Source organism: Galeopterus variegatus, unplaced genomic scaffold (assembly GCF_000696425.1).
Source record: "Galeopterus variegatus unplaced genomic scaffold, G_variegatus-3.0.2 Scaffold106, whole genome shotgun sequence".
In the NCBI taxonomy this organism is placed as follows: Eukaryota; Metazoa; Chordata; class Mammalia; order Dermoptera; family Cynocephalidae; genus Galeopterus; species Galeopterus variegatus.
The window spans coordinates 1,391,660-1,405,170 of NW_007726217.1; the positions used below are offsets into that span (position 1 = coordinate 1,391,660).

General features: G+C 50.5%; 2 protein-coding genes across 3 annotated transcripts in view; both read right to left on the reverse strand.

Annotated features, from left to right (window-relative positions):
- STK40 (serine/threonine kinase 40) overlaps positions 1-3,588 on the reverse strand; it is a 41,712-nt gene extending 38,124 nt beyond the window's left edge. The window contains exon 1 of the mRNA XM_008585593.1: positions 3,548-3,588. The gene's annotated coding sequence lies outside the window, so the exon portion shown is untranslated. The remainder of the gene's footprint in view (positions 1-3,547) is intronic.
- Positions 3,589-9,844: 6,256 nt separating this feature from the next.
- On the reverse strand, positions 9,845-12,523 carry LSM10 (LSM10, U7 small nuclear RNA associated). Of its 2 annotated transcripts, none has more exons than XM_008585602.1 (2): positions 12,260-12,523; positions 9,845-10,629 (listed from the first exon to the last, which is right to left on the reverse strand). In XM_008585602.1, the coding sequence occupies exon 2, from the start codon at positions 10,603-10,605 to the stop codon at positions 10,234-10,236; it is 372 nt and encodes a 123-aa protein (XP_008583824.1). In that variant the 5' UTR covers positions 10,606-10,629; positions 12,260-12,523; the 3' UTR covers positions 9,845-10,233. The 2 variants fall into 2 exon arrangements, with proteins under 2 accessions (XP_008583824.1, XP_008583832.1); XM_008585610.1 differs by having other exon boundaries at positions 12,237-12,523.
- Positions 12,524-13,511: the final 988 nt, after the last annotated feature.

The window sequence follows — 13,511 nt, forward strand, 5'->3', positions numbered from 1 at the left end:
CTTCTCCTTCCCCCAGTAACCAGCACACCCCCAGCCACATATGGAAGCTCATATTTGTGGAACTGGGGTTCTATATGTTCTTCATTTTTTTTTTTTGTTTGTGGAAGACTGGCTGGTATGTGGCTCTGAACCCCTTACCTTAGTGTTATAACACAACATTCTAAACAACTGAGCCAACTGGCCAACCCGGGGTTCAATATTTTGAGCCACCACATGCAATGTGTGTGATGCTTCCCGATGATGCCAGTCCAGGCACGAGATTAGGATCACTCGTTGGGACATACCTGGAAGAAACTCAAAATACATATTCTCCCATGTATGCTTTAAAATACTATTTTTTTCTCAGCAGTCTTATTTCTATTTTTTTTTTTTCCTTTTTATCTTTTTTACTGACCGGTAACGGGATCGCAACCCTCGGTGTTGCGCCCACACCGCGCTCAGCCAGTGAGCGGGAACTGGTCTCCACATGGGATCCGAACCCTCGGTGGGAGGGCCACCACGCTCCCAATCGGCACACTCTCCAGTGCGCCACCGGGCCGGCCCTTATTTCTAGTTTTAAAAATGGTTCTTTTAAAGAGCTGAGCTGAATCGTCTGCATGGCTCCCATACAGACTGGGTAAACTCCCCATAGATTTCCTTCTCAGAAAGAATACAATAAAATTCCATAATCTTGTGATCCCCTAGGACACTTCTGACAGCTCAGTGGGACACAGTTCTAGTCGCCACAAATTGCTTCAACTAATTCCTGGAAGTTCATTCCTGCAGCCTATAATAACAGCTAACGTGTACCAAACACTTACTACTCGGTGTGTGCTAAGTTCTCAACCTGCAGCATCTTACTTAATCCTCACAACTGCCCTACTAGGGAGGTACTCTTATTGTCCCATTTTACAGATGAGAAAGCTGGGCATGGAGAGAATAAGTAACTCCTAGTGACCAGCAGGGCTGGGATTAGAACCCACATCTGTCTGATGGCAGAGCCAAGTAAGCTCTTAACCACTACAACCTACTGCCTTCTCCAAAGGTCGGATTAAAAGCACAAGCAAGCAAATGCAGCACTCCTTACAACTGGCCTTCTGAGAGGGCAGCCTCATCTCCCCAGTTGCTCAAGTGACCTACAATCCCAGGAAGAGAGGGCACATGTGCCAGGCACTGAAGCCCAGGCCAATGCAGAGAGCTTGCCACCTGGCACCGGGTGCGCACAGTGCTTTCTCGGCAAAGACGCACCACCCCAGCACCAACTTTCCTCCCTCAGAAGATTGCAGTGATCTCTGAAAAGGTCTCCAGCCCTTTAGTTTCTCTTCTTCTCTTCCTGCCTCCTCTACTGAGACTCCAGGGAGATCTTTCTAAAACATGAATCCAATCATGTCACTCCTCTGCTTAAAACCTTTTCACTGGCTCTCCACTGCCTTGGTCATAAAGTCCTAAATCATCAAAGCAGCATTCTCTTGGCAACCTATACTACTTCACCTTGCACCATGTCAACTTCCATACCACTATATTGAACAACCTGAGGCTTCTGGAATAAAGTATGAGTTTATTTGTCTTTCCCTCTCTCTAAGTAGAACTTCCCCTTCATATCCACCTGGCTAAGCCTCCCCCTCCTTTTCTTCTAGACTCAGCTCCAGCATCATTTCTGCTAAGCCTTTCCAGTGCACCCCCCACCCCCACTCCACACCATAGGCTGACTTAGCAGCTTCCTCTGCTGGGCTCTCCCAGCACTCTGTTCCTGCTGCTACTAGCTTTTTTAGATCACATTTCGACTATTTGTTTACAGGTCAGTCTCCCTTAACTGAACCATGAACTCCTTGAAATAAGAATACCTAACATTTACTGAACTCTTATTATGTGCCAGACAAGGTTCTATGTGTTTTATATGTGCTAGTTTTTAAAATCTTCATAACAACTCTGTGTTATTACCTCTGTTTTACAGATGAGACCACTGAGGCACAGAGAGGTTAAGCAATGTGCCCAAGGTCACACAGCTAGAAAGCTGCTGAGCCAGAATTTGAACTCAGGAAGTCTGGCTCCAACACCCACGCTTAACCACTATACTATGTAGCATTTGCCTCTCCAGGCAAGGAACCTGTTGTTGTCAAGTGATGAATGAATGAATGAGGGCTACCTTGGGTTTGTCTAGATCTAACGAGTTGGCACATGAGGGCCATTAAGGAGCACTGGAGGAGCTCTCAAGCACTGTTTACAAACAAAGATTCTTTTGGCTCTACAATTACACATTTGGCTCTTCCTTATCTCATGCAAAACTACTCAGCCAAAAGGGAAAGGCGCCCAGCCCAGCATGACTACCATCTCATGACTACCCTCTTTCCCACTGGTTCTCAATACCAAGCAAAGCCAACCGGTTTCCTCCAGTGTCTTAAAACAGAGCAAAGTCTATCCAGCCACAGAAAGTGGTTGTCATCTCTTCCTTCCGCCAACAAAAGGGCATCAAGCCTGGGGAGTGGAGGTGGGCAAAGAACGCGGCATCTGGAATCCGAATGCTCCTGCTGGAAGGTGGGGCCAAGTGGCGTGGGAACGGGCGGGCCTGACCCGGCAGGGCAGGTGAAACACTGACCGCAGCAAGCTCTTTCCCTGAAAAAGGCTGGCCAAACGTAGCCCTGGCAAGCAGGTAGCTCTGACTCGCACCTGAACGCCGCCCGGGATGCGAAAATTCCCCAGCAGCTATGGTGCCCGTGCCAATGGGTGAGTTCTCCTGCAGGCAGCCCTGGCTGGCTCTCCCTGGGGACCCGTTCTAACTTTCAAGTCACCCTCCGGGTCAGGAGGGAAGCATGGAGAGGCAGAAGGTATCTCTGGAAAAACCTGGCTAGGTTCAAACGCCAGCTGCTCCACTTACTGCTGAGTGACTTTGGGCAAGACTGCCAGTGCCCACTTCCCAGGGCTGCGGCGGGGACTGAGGCTTCCCGCGGCCGCCCCGGACCCGGCGCGCAGCAGCCCCCGCCGCCTGAGAAAGGTAGACCCCCCAGCACAGGAGAGGGCATTAGCTGTTGCTATTTCTGTCGCCGCCGCATGGCCTCGGGCTGTCACCCCGGTCCCACCGCCACAGCCACTGAGGCCCGCTCCGCCAGCACGCAACCCCTTCCCGGCTCACCGCTCCGGGACCCCCGCCCTCACCTTCCCCGGGTCGTCAGCGCTGCTCGCCCATAGTCTGTAGCCCGGAGCCGCGGTTGCTCGGCGCTCCGTCCCGGGGGCCGCGGCCGGGCCGGGGGCGTGGGAGCCGCTCACCGCCGCCTCCCAGCGCAGCTACCCGAGCCGCCGCCGCCTCCCTCCATGGCTGCGGCGCCGCCACCTGACAACGGAAGTGACGCACCGCCCCCTCCCTGGCCAGGGCCGCAGCCCCGCCCCTGCCCCGGCCCGCCCCTCGCCCGGGTCCACAGCCCCACGCCCACGGATTGGGGCGCCATCTTGACAATGGGCGGAAGCCTTCAGGCAAAGGGCCAGAGCCAGATTGAGGATTGGTTCAGGGTGGGGCCCGGGCCGAAGCCTGTGAAACGATTGGAAGCTGAGACGGTAAGGGGGCGGTACTTACCGCTTATCTGTGTGTGCGGCGAGGCTGGGCGGAGGCCCCGCCCCGCCCTGACACCACAGAACCTCGCGTGCCCTACTCTCTCCGTGCCCGGCTGGGGGAAGTCTCCGGCAGTTGGAAGGTCGGCCAATTGTAGTGCATTTATCAGAAATAGGACTCTTCCTCGATCCCCATTTCCCGGATCCTGGAACTCTGTGCGGAAAGTGCTGCAGTGAAGCTCAATGAAAAACAGGAATTCCTGCCGCAGCGCTCACAATTCATTTGCTTCTAGGCCCCTCGCCTTTATACAAATTCCGAAGATGGCCAGCTTCAACCTGGAGATCCCTGGAGTTTACCAGGGAGGTCTACAGTTAAGAGTTCCTATTAACGATTCCAGCATCTAACCTCAGTCCCTCCTGCTGCAGTTTCGGTCCCTTTCTCCTCCTCTTCCAGCAACCACGCCCTCCGTGAATCAGCTTCTTGCACCAGCAGATGAGCCTTTTAAAGGGATTGCATCAGGCCTGTGACTCACGGGCCCTGTGAGAGCCTGGCTTCCCTCCCCTGGCATGCAGAAACAGCTAGAATGGCTCAGTGGCAGCAACACCAGCAGCCACAGACCCACTCCTTTGTCTCATAGGTGTGAGCCAGGGTGCTTGCTGCTTATGACTGCTGTCTTTTCAGCCGTCATCTGGGTCCACGTGTGGGCACACGTGTCCAAGTCTGTGTGCACTGCTGGGTTTTCCTAGGGTGTGTGGCCAGGCACTTATGTGTATGTGCATTTGTCATCTTCACACAGGCAGTGCCAGGATATGAGAGTGGGTATGCGTGATGTCTGCCTGCCTCCGCCTGTGTCTTTCTTTGTCTCTCTGAATGCTTGGTGTCCACTGAGCTGCTGATAGGGCTGAATAACGGTAGCAGTAAGAACAGCTCTCACTGTTGTGCCACACACTGTGTTAAGCACTTTAGAGACATCAGCATTGGGTGTCTGTTTCCAAATGAGGAAGCTAGAGCTCAGAGAAGGGAAGTAACCTGTCCAAAGACACACAGCTAGTAATGGCGGTGCTGTGATTTGAACCAAGTCTGGTGATTCCAAAAAGGTCGGAGTTGAACCCCTGCGGTGTGTCACTTAGAAGTTGGGTGACTATGTGCAAGCTTCTTTTTTTTTTTTTTTTTAAAAGATGACCGGTAAGGGGATCTCAACCCTTGGCTTGGTGTTGTCAGCACCACGCTCAGCTAGTGAGCAAACCGGCCATCCCTATATAGGATCCGAACCCGTGGCCTTGGTGTTATCAGCACCGCACTCTACCGAGTGAGCCACGGGCCGGCCTAATGTGCAAGCTTCCTAATCTTCCCTGTCTGAATAGGGGTAACACTTCACGGGATCACTGTGAGGACCCAATGAGTTATGGAAACAGCTTCTCACAGGACCCAGCAAGTGTTCACACTCACCTCAGTTGCAGAACTGCAGTGAGGGGGATGACCAAAAGACAGGCATGAAGAAGCCAGGCCCCAGCCCACTAAGCTCCTCTCTCTGACAAAGGGAAAAGCCTAGGGATTCCGGAAGCCCTGACTCTGACAAGAATAAGTTTTGGGTTTTCCAGAGCTCTAATTATCAGCTAGATGAATCATTCGGCGCTGACACCACCATCCCCACCCCCAGGAGACTCTCAGCTGATTCAAAATATAGGATTTTAACAAAGAGGAGGAGGAGGAGGAAGAGAAAGAGGGGAGGAGAAGATGTAATGAACAGAAAGGAAAGGTGCCAGCCAGAGGAAATGAAACACTGTCATCAGGACACCATGAAGATACCTCTGAGTGATACACTCACGGTGACATACTCTCCTGCTGGCTCTCCAACTCTGGGCTTACTGGCAGATGGTGCTGCCATAACAAAGTGACGCCTGTCACAACAGCACGAGATAGTTGCTCGATGAGGTCTAGGCAGATCTGCCTATCACAGAAGAGGGGGAGGAGACCTTCAACCCCCAGGGGCTTCCTAAGGCTTCTGGCTTCTGTGGCCAAGCCCCAAAGTCTGGGTATGCAAATTTTAAGTGTCAGACCCACACTCTGTGGCTGGGTCCCACCTCTGAGGTGAGCAGAGGCATCAGTATGATGTCAGGGAGCTGGCAAACCGAATAGTATAGTACAGTAGTTAAGACCATGGAGTCTGGAGTCATACAGATGTGAGTTAAATCTCCACTGTTGTTCACTTTAAGCAGGTTACTGAACGTCTCTGAGCCTGTTTGCTCAGCTGTCAAATGGGGCTGTTAACATATAGGGTTGTTAAAATGATGCAATAAGATTACTTTCATTCCACAAAAATTGATGGAGTCCCTGCTATGTGCAGACCATTCAGCTAGATGCTGGAGATCCAGCTTTGCCCTCATGAGTCCCTAGCACAGGGCATGGCACATAGCGAGATTCCACAGCAGTAGCTATTTTTGACGGGCATTATGATGCCGATCTTGGCACTCTGCCTCTAACTTAACCATGGGACCTGGGAGAGCCCCTTTTCCTCTCAGGGCCTCAGTTTCCTCAAATGTAAAATGACAGAGCTGAACTGGATCAGTGGTTCCCATCGTGTCCACCTCCAAAGCCTTTTTTAGTACTTTTCCTCCACATGAGGAATTTGGTAAATTGTCTCCCCTACAACCTGCATCAAGTCATTTCTTCCTTTTTATTGATGACAACCTTGTATTATAGCCACTAGAGCTTGTGATCAGGAGAAGCAGGCCGGTGTGACCACCATGCTGTTGGTGTAATTCCACCCCAAAGCAGAGACTGAGCCAGTTTGGTCACTCTTCACATACTTTGTGCTGTTTCTCTGGGTCCTTCTGGAAATGAGAACTTAAAGAACCCCAACTGTCCTTGGGAACCCTCTAGCCAGGGATGCCGAACTGGATACTCTCTGCCATGCGGGAGGTAGACATGCTGTGTCACTTGTGTGGGGAAGTCTGAACTTCAAGCTATATGCTCACCCAGGTTTCCTCAGAGCCCTGGTAGTCCCCTTCCCCCAAATGAGAGAGACCCCTATACTCTTCTCTGCAGGAATGGGAGGGGAGGGGACACTCTGTGCTACATGAGCAGTCAGAACTCCTGGGGGTCATGTCATCAGCTGCGACCCCCACAAGGGCTGAAGCTGCAGGAAGCAAGGATATGTGTGCCTGAACACAGGCCACAGCGATAAGTAGCACACAGCCAGACTCTGATGGGACACTAACATTTAAAAATACATTTCATCTTTTTCTTGGTGTCCCTTGGTCCTTCCCTTATGCAGATGGGTAATTCTGCATTTCTTACTTCAGGAAATGAATGATACAACAGAATGCAGTCCATTTTTAGCTTCTGAATTCCAGAAGCATACCCTTCAGGGGGGAATGGAAAGAATTTCTGTGCAGATACAAATTTAGAAAACTGTGTAGAGGGATCCAGGAGATTGAGACTTGGAGGTGGGGGTGGAGTCCCAGAGAATAGAGAAGCTTTTCCTTAGCCTAGCTGGAGTATCAGCCGGGTCTCAGGGACTGAGAAGCAGAGAAGAGCTGTGCTCCTTTTCCTTGGGGTTGGGGTGGGCGGGCACCAGAGGAGTGACAAAACCCTTGGGAGAAACGTCTGTGTGCTGTATTTGGCCTAATGTGGCCTGAGAAAAGCAGACAAAAATCCGAACACCTGACAGGTTTATGGGTTACACCTGTAGGGGTCTGTTGGTCAGGAAGGAGCAACTTAGCAGCAACTTTTGTGGGCTAATGACAGAAGACCGGAACAAAATGAGGACATCTCAGTGGATGCTAGTGTGACTGGATGATCACCATGTCAGACTACCCTTCCCATGCTTTGGCATCTTGAAAGGAAGTGCCCTAGATTTCAAACGTAATTCCAAGGAAAATAGGTGGAACTTTGAATTGACTGCAATTAAGTTTCTGCCACTCTGGCCGAGTGGGGCAAAATAGGAATTCTGGTGAGTTAAAGAAAATTCAAGGCTGGGTAGTTAGCTCAGTTGGTTATAGCATGGTGCTGATAACACCAAGGTCCAGGGTGCGCATCCCCATACTGGCCAGCTGCCAAAAAAAAAAAAAAAAAAAAAAAAAAATCAAGCTCTATATCCTTTATACCAGAAATCGGAACCAGCTACACCCCTTGCCCACAGGCCTTATATTTGCTCCACCCTGTCCCATTTCTCCAGCCTCAGCTGCCTCTCTCCCCTCCACCAATAGTCACAATGGCACTGTTACTGTCCCAAAGCCCCACGCTTTCCCACCTAAGGACCTTTGCACTGGCAGTCTCTTCTGCCCTCCCCTGGCTCTTTAAATAGCAGGCTCCATCTCAGTTTAAATTTCACTTCCTCATAAGACGCTTTCCTGTTTTTCTCTCTCAAAGGGCCCTGTTTGTTTCCTTCACGGTATTTGTAAACATTTTTACTTTTTTGGCTTATTATCTGTCTCTCCCACTAGAATATCAGCTCCCTCAGCGGAAGACCCTTGTCCATCTTGATGTTCCTCAGTTGCTGCCACTGTGCCTGGTACCTACTTGGTGCTCAAGAATCACCTGTGGAATGGCAGTCAGGGAGTTCCTGGTTTCCCATAGGCTAGCAGGCACTGAATTCCCTCAGCCCCTGCCCGGGCCCTTGATAGCCTTTCCCGGCAAGCCAGGACCAGATTACAAAAGACCCATCTCCTTGGGGCTTAAAACTCAGCTGTGCTCTAACCCAGGGGCTTGGCAAGAGTGTCTCAGCGGGGCCTAGCTCTCCTCCTTCCCATCTATGTTCCCAGGGCCTTACCCAGGAAAAAAAGAGGGCCCATTGGGGTCTGACATGATGCTTAAGGAACACGTCCTGAGCCTCTCCTCCCAGCAATTCACAATGGCCCTACTACTTCCCTTGCTGGCCCTGCTGAGGATACAGAAGCCCCTGGCACACTACTGAAGCCTCAGCACTGGACCTTTTCTCCACCCCACGCCAAAGCCCCAGCATAAGCCCTTGTCACGTTTGGAAGCACATGCAGCCATGTGACGTCTGCAAGGGAGGCTGCTGGGGGGACTCTCTTGCCAGTTCACCTCTCCCCACTTGCTGAGCATATCGGGACATTTCCATGGTGAGGACCTCCCTTCTGGACCTGCCAAGGTGTTGGTCCCCTTACCTCTAGTTGTCAGAGGGCCCTGGAAACTCAGTTTTCTCCCTGCTAGGACCCTCCCTTTTCTCCTGAAGGCAAAAGGTGGAGTCTAAGGGGCTTCCAGGACCCTAGGCAATGAAGTAAGTATAGTATGCACAATGATCATGGTGGGTGGGTGGGTGTTAATAATGCAGATTCCTGGGTCCCAGATTCTGGGATAAGGGGAAGAGAGGCAAGTGCATTTCACACACACATCTCAGGTGGTTCCAATGAGGTGGTCCATTGATAACACTTTGACAAAGATCAAGCTAGAACGTGACTAGGTTCCCAAACAATATTCCTTTCTCAAATCTTCCTCAAGAAATGAGTGTCTTAGGGTCGGTCCGTGGCTCACTTTGGAGAGCGTGGTGCTGACAACACCAAATAAAGGGTTAAGATCCCCTTACCGGTCATCTTTTGAGGAAAAAAAAAAAAAGAAAGAAAAAAAGAAATGAGTGTCTCAAGGTCAGCGGCCCTGCCTTACTCAAAACTCTGGCACAGCAGCTCTCTAGTTGAATTTTATCTTTGTTTTTCTTGTCATCTTCCCCTCTAGATTATAAGCTCCTCTCCAGAAGGGTTCAAATCTTATTTGACGATGTGCACTCAGCAGAAGGCCTTTGGCACACGGCAGGTGCTGTGGATATGTGACGAACACAAACTCCAGTTCCACAGGACAGAGCGCTTTCACTGAGATGGCTGTTTGCTATGGCAGAATGTCCACAAGGCAGCTATCACAAAGGCTTGAGTTCTAACCCTGAGAACCCCCTCTTCCCTGAGGACTCAACAACTCTCAGAATCAAAGACTGATTTCTTAATGTTGGTTGAGCCTTCACACCCTAGGAGAGGGCCCAGGATACTCCAACCTCTCACTTTAGGAAATAGCAATGAGACCAACAGCCTCTTCCACAGCGAATCTGAAAAGAAAAGCCACTTTCCACCTGACCAGACTGAAGGACTCTCCTACTACAGTTCTCAGACTTTGCTACATATCAGAATTACCTGGGAAACTTAAAAAAATCCTAATGCTCAGGTCATACCCCATACCAATGAAATCTGAATCTCTGAAGGTGGGATAGGTGATGTACAGCCAAGTTGGAGGCCCAGTGCCCTACTACACAGGACCGACAGGGAGCCCAGCGCACAGAATGGAAAGCATTAGGCATGTACCTGTTTGTATCCAAGTTGGGTTTTATGAAAAAATGAACACAGCTGCAAGAGAAACAGGGACACTTAGGGGTGGCTCAGGCTAAACATTTAATAATCCTCACTGGGAGGGTTGAAAACTATTCCCTAAATCAGCAAATCAGAGATTCAGATGCAAACCATCAAAAAGGGGGATTGTCCTACCTACCCCAAGGCCACAGACAAGATTCTCGGTCTCAGGTTGAGTCTGGGAGGTGGAACCTTGTGAAAGGCAGCTGTGAGAGAAGGTGTCTGTTGGACACCAGTTTCTAGGCTGGCCCTGCTCCCTTCCCAGGTTCTGGGCAGGGAGGATTGGCAGAGAGTTGGCTCAGGAGAACAATGGAGACACCTGAGTTGGGGCTGGAGCTTGCCAAGAGGACAGCCTCATTTACGGTTTTTGGAGGGAAATTCCCGCCGGCCTTGGCCCTTGCTACCAAAGTTGCGCACCCGGTGGATGGCCTGCAACTGGTGCTGGATGGTTGCGGTGATGTTCACGTCATCTGGGATGTGAACGTAACGGACATTACGGCCTGTCACAAAGAGATCATCCAGCTCAACCTGATGCCCCCAACGGTCGGTGTAGGTGACGTTGGCCAGGCGGATGTTCATGAAAGCATCAACATTGTCTATGCGTCCGTGGGCCACGCTCTCATCCCGCAGGTCCACAGTGGTTACTTGGCCCTGGAGGCCCTGTAGCAGGATGATCAGGCTGTTCTCGGAGATGGTCCGCTCCTTCACTGAGTGGCTCACCGCCATTCTTCCCCGCCGGCTGGCTGCTCACTGTGGGCAGAAGTACACAGACGGGAGCTGTAACAGGCAAGGGGGTGCAGTTGCCAACTCACCTCCCCCACGTTCTCGAACAAAATTCCCAGCACAGGCCTCCCTAAGCCTGACCACCTCCCCATGTTTTGTGTCTGTGGATACAGATATTTCATGCTCACATCTCATAGAATCCTCACCACCTTGCAAGCCCAGGATTACTTATACCTGTTTTTATAAATGAGAGAAATATGACTGAGAGGTTAAGTAACTTGCCCAAGGTCACACAGTTGATAAGTGGAAGTGCTGGGATTCAAATCCATAACTACCTGACTCCAAACCCATACCTGAGGTTCTGAACCTTTAGTGTACATTAGAATCACCTGGTGAGTTTTTACCTGTCCTCTACACCCAAAAGATTCTGATTCATTTGGTTGTAGGGATGGGACCCAGCTATCCTATTTTTAAAAGCTCCCCAGGTAATTCTAATGTGCTGACAAGTTTGAGAACCACTGCTCTAAAGTGTCATTCACACCCTTGCTACTCAAAGTATGGTCTGTTGCCTAGCAGTTTTAGCACTGCCTGGGCACTTGCTAGAAATGTATAATCTCAGGTCTCTGCCCAGACCTACTGAAACAGAATCTGTATCTTAACATGACCCCTAGGTGAATTAGATGCATGTTGAAGTTTGAGAATCACGGGATACCAGTAGTTCTCAAACTGTTAGTGTATATCAGAATTACCTGGAGGCTTATTAAAGCAGACTGCTGGGCCCCACTCCCAATTTCTGACTCAGTAGGTGGGCCAAGAATGTGCATTTCTAACATGTTCCCAGGTGATGTGGACAGTGCTGGTCAGAGGCCTACACAGAAATACTAGTCTACACCATGCAGTTACCATAAGTAGAAATTTAGGTAATTTTAAAAACAGTATAAGGCCGGCCCGTGGCAGAGTGCGGTGCTCATAACACCAAGGCCACGGGTTCGGATCCTATATAGGGATGGTCGGTTTGCTCACTAGCTGAGCGTGGTGCTGACAACACCAAGCCAAGGGTTGAGATCCCCTTACCGGTCATCTTTAAAAAAAAAAAAAAACAAAAAAAACAAAAAAACAAAACAGTATATAAGGTACTAGGTTTTGAAGGTAAAGAAACCTAGGTTGGAACCTCCACTCCACCCCTAACTCTGTAAACCTAGGTCAGTTACTTAACGTCTCTGAACCTGTTTCCAAATTTATTATTCTCTAGGCTAAATAAGGCTAACAGAATCTCCCTATATTGAAGGTACTTTGCTTTCAACATGCTCTGATACTGTATTAATATAACTATGTCTTATCTATCCCTTATTTTCAGACCCTGGGTTGAAGGTGGAACTTGCTCTCCTTACTTGCATTCAGAATCCTGACCAAGGCAGTACATAGTGGCATTAAGTGTGGCAAGCCACGGGCCAGCCACCCCCCCCCCCCCCCATGTGGCAAGCCTCCTGGGAAGGGTCTGAAGACCCCCACTCAGGCTTCACTGAGGAATCTGATCAAGCAAGAGTATAGAGCAGACTGGCCCTCGTGTCAGGCCCGGGTTTAGGCAAAGTTCTGCCACTTCCTAGGAGGGAGAGCTCTAGCAAACCACTTACCTTCTTCAAGCTTGTTAACTCACCGATAAAACGGGGATGCTGAGGACCCTTTACTCACAGAGCAGTGGGAGTGGGTTTGGGGAGATGAGCTAGACTCGTTAACGCGGAAGAAAACGCCTCTCGGGCTGCCCCGCCGCCCTCGGGGCTCCCGTGCTCCACGCACACCGCGGTTCCGGACCCACCACGCCGGATTCCTTCCGCTTTCCCGGTCCGGATCGCTGCCGAAGCTAGCGGGTGCCTAGCTGGGCTGCCTCCGACCAGCCGCAGCTGGACCGAGAAGCCATGGCAACCGTGGGGTCGTCCGGGCCGAAGCTAGCGGGTGCCTAGCTGGGCTGCCTCCGACCAGCCGCAGCTGGACCGAGAAGCCATGGCAACCGTGGGGTCGTCCGGGCCGAAGCTAGCGGGTGCCTAGCTGGGCTGCCTCCGACCAGCCGCAGCTGGACCGAGAAGCCATGGCAACCGTGGGGTCGTCCGGTGTTCCAGGAGCATGGGGAGCGTGCGCGTGCGCAGAGTCACGTCACGCGGGCGGGCAGGAAACTACAATTCCCAGAATGCCTCGCGGGCGCCGGTGCTCGCGCCCCCGCCATCCTCGGCCGAGTCGTTGGATTAGCTCTTTCACTGGAGTCGTTCATTCATTCAACACAGGTTCATTGAGTGGTCACCTTGTGTAAGGCTCCTTCCCAGGCTCTGGGCTAGAGCGGTGACCAAGATCTGATGGTCTCCTGAGCTGATGGCGCTGCTGGGGAGAGTCTATAAGAAAACAAGAAAAATTGGATAAAAGTTCTTCAGAGGAGTAAAATAGCGAGTAGTGATAGTGATTGGGTGACCTTTTATCGGATGGTCAGGGATATTCTGAGAAGGTGACATTTGAGTTGAGATGAATGACATGAAGCCAGCCTTGTGAAAACTAGGAGAGGAACATTGCAATTAGAGGGAAAAGTTTGTTAAATAAAAAATATAGGAGACAATTGGCTTGGCTCCAAGCCAAGGGTTAAGATCCCTTTACCGGTCATCTTTAAATAAATAAATAAATAAATAAATAAATAAAAGTCACTGTTGCTTATCTTCTCTCAGCCTCAATTTCCTCATTAGTAAATCAAAAGATAATGTCTGTCTCAGAGAATTGTAAGATTTGAGTGACCTTCATTAACTGAAAGCACCTGGCAACTTAGGAGAAACTCAATAAGAGTCAGGCTCCTTCATTCCTTCACTCTCTCATTCACTGATTTCCGTCTTTTCCAGCAGCCTTCCCTTTTTACCAGTGACAATAGTTGG

Coding starts and splice junctions, on each gene's coding strand:
- LSM10 (XM_008585602.1), bottom strand. CDS start 10,605: ATGGCGGTGAGCCACTCAGTGAAGGAGCGGACCATCTCCGAGAACAGC.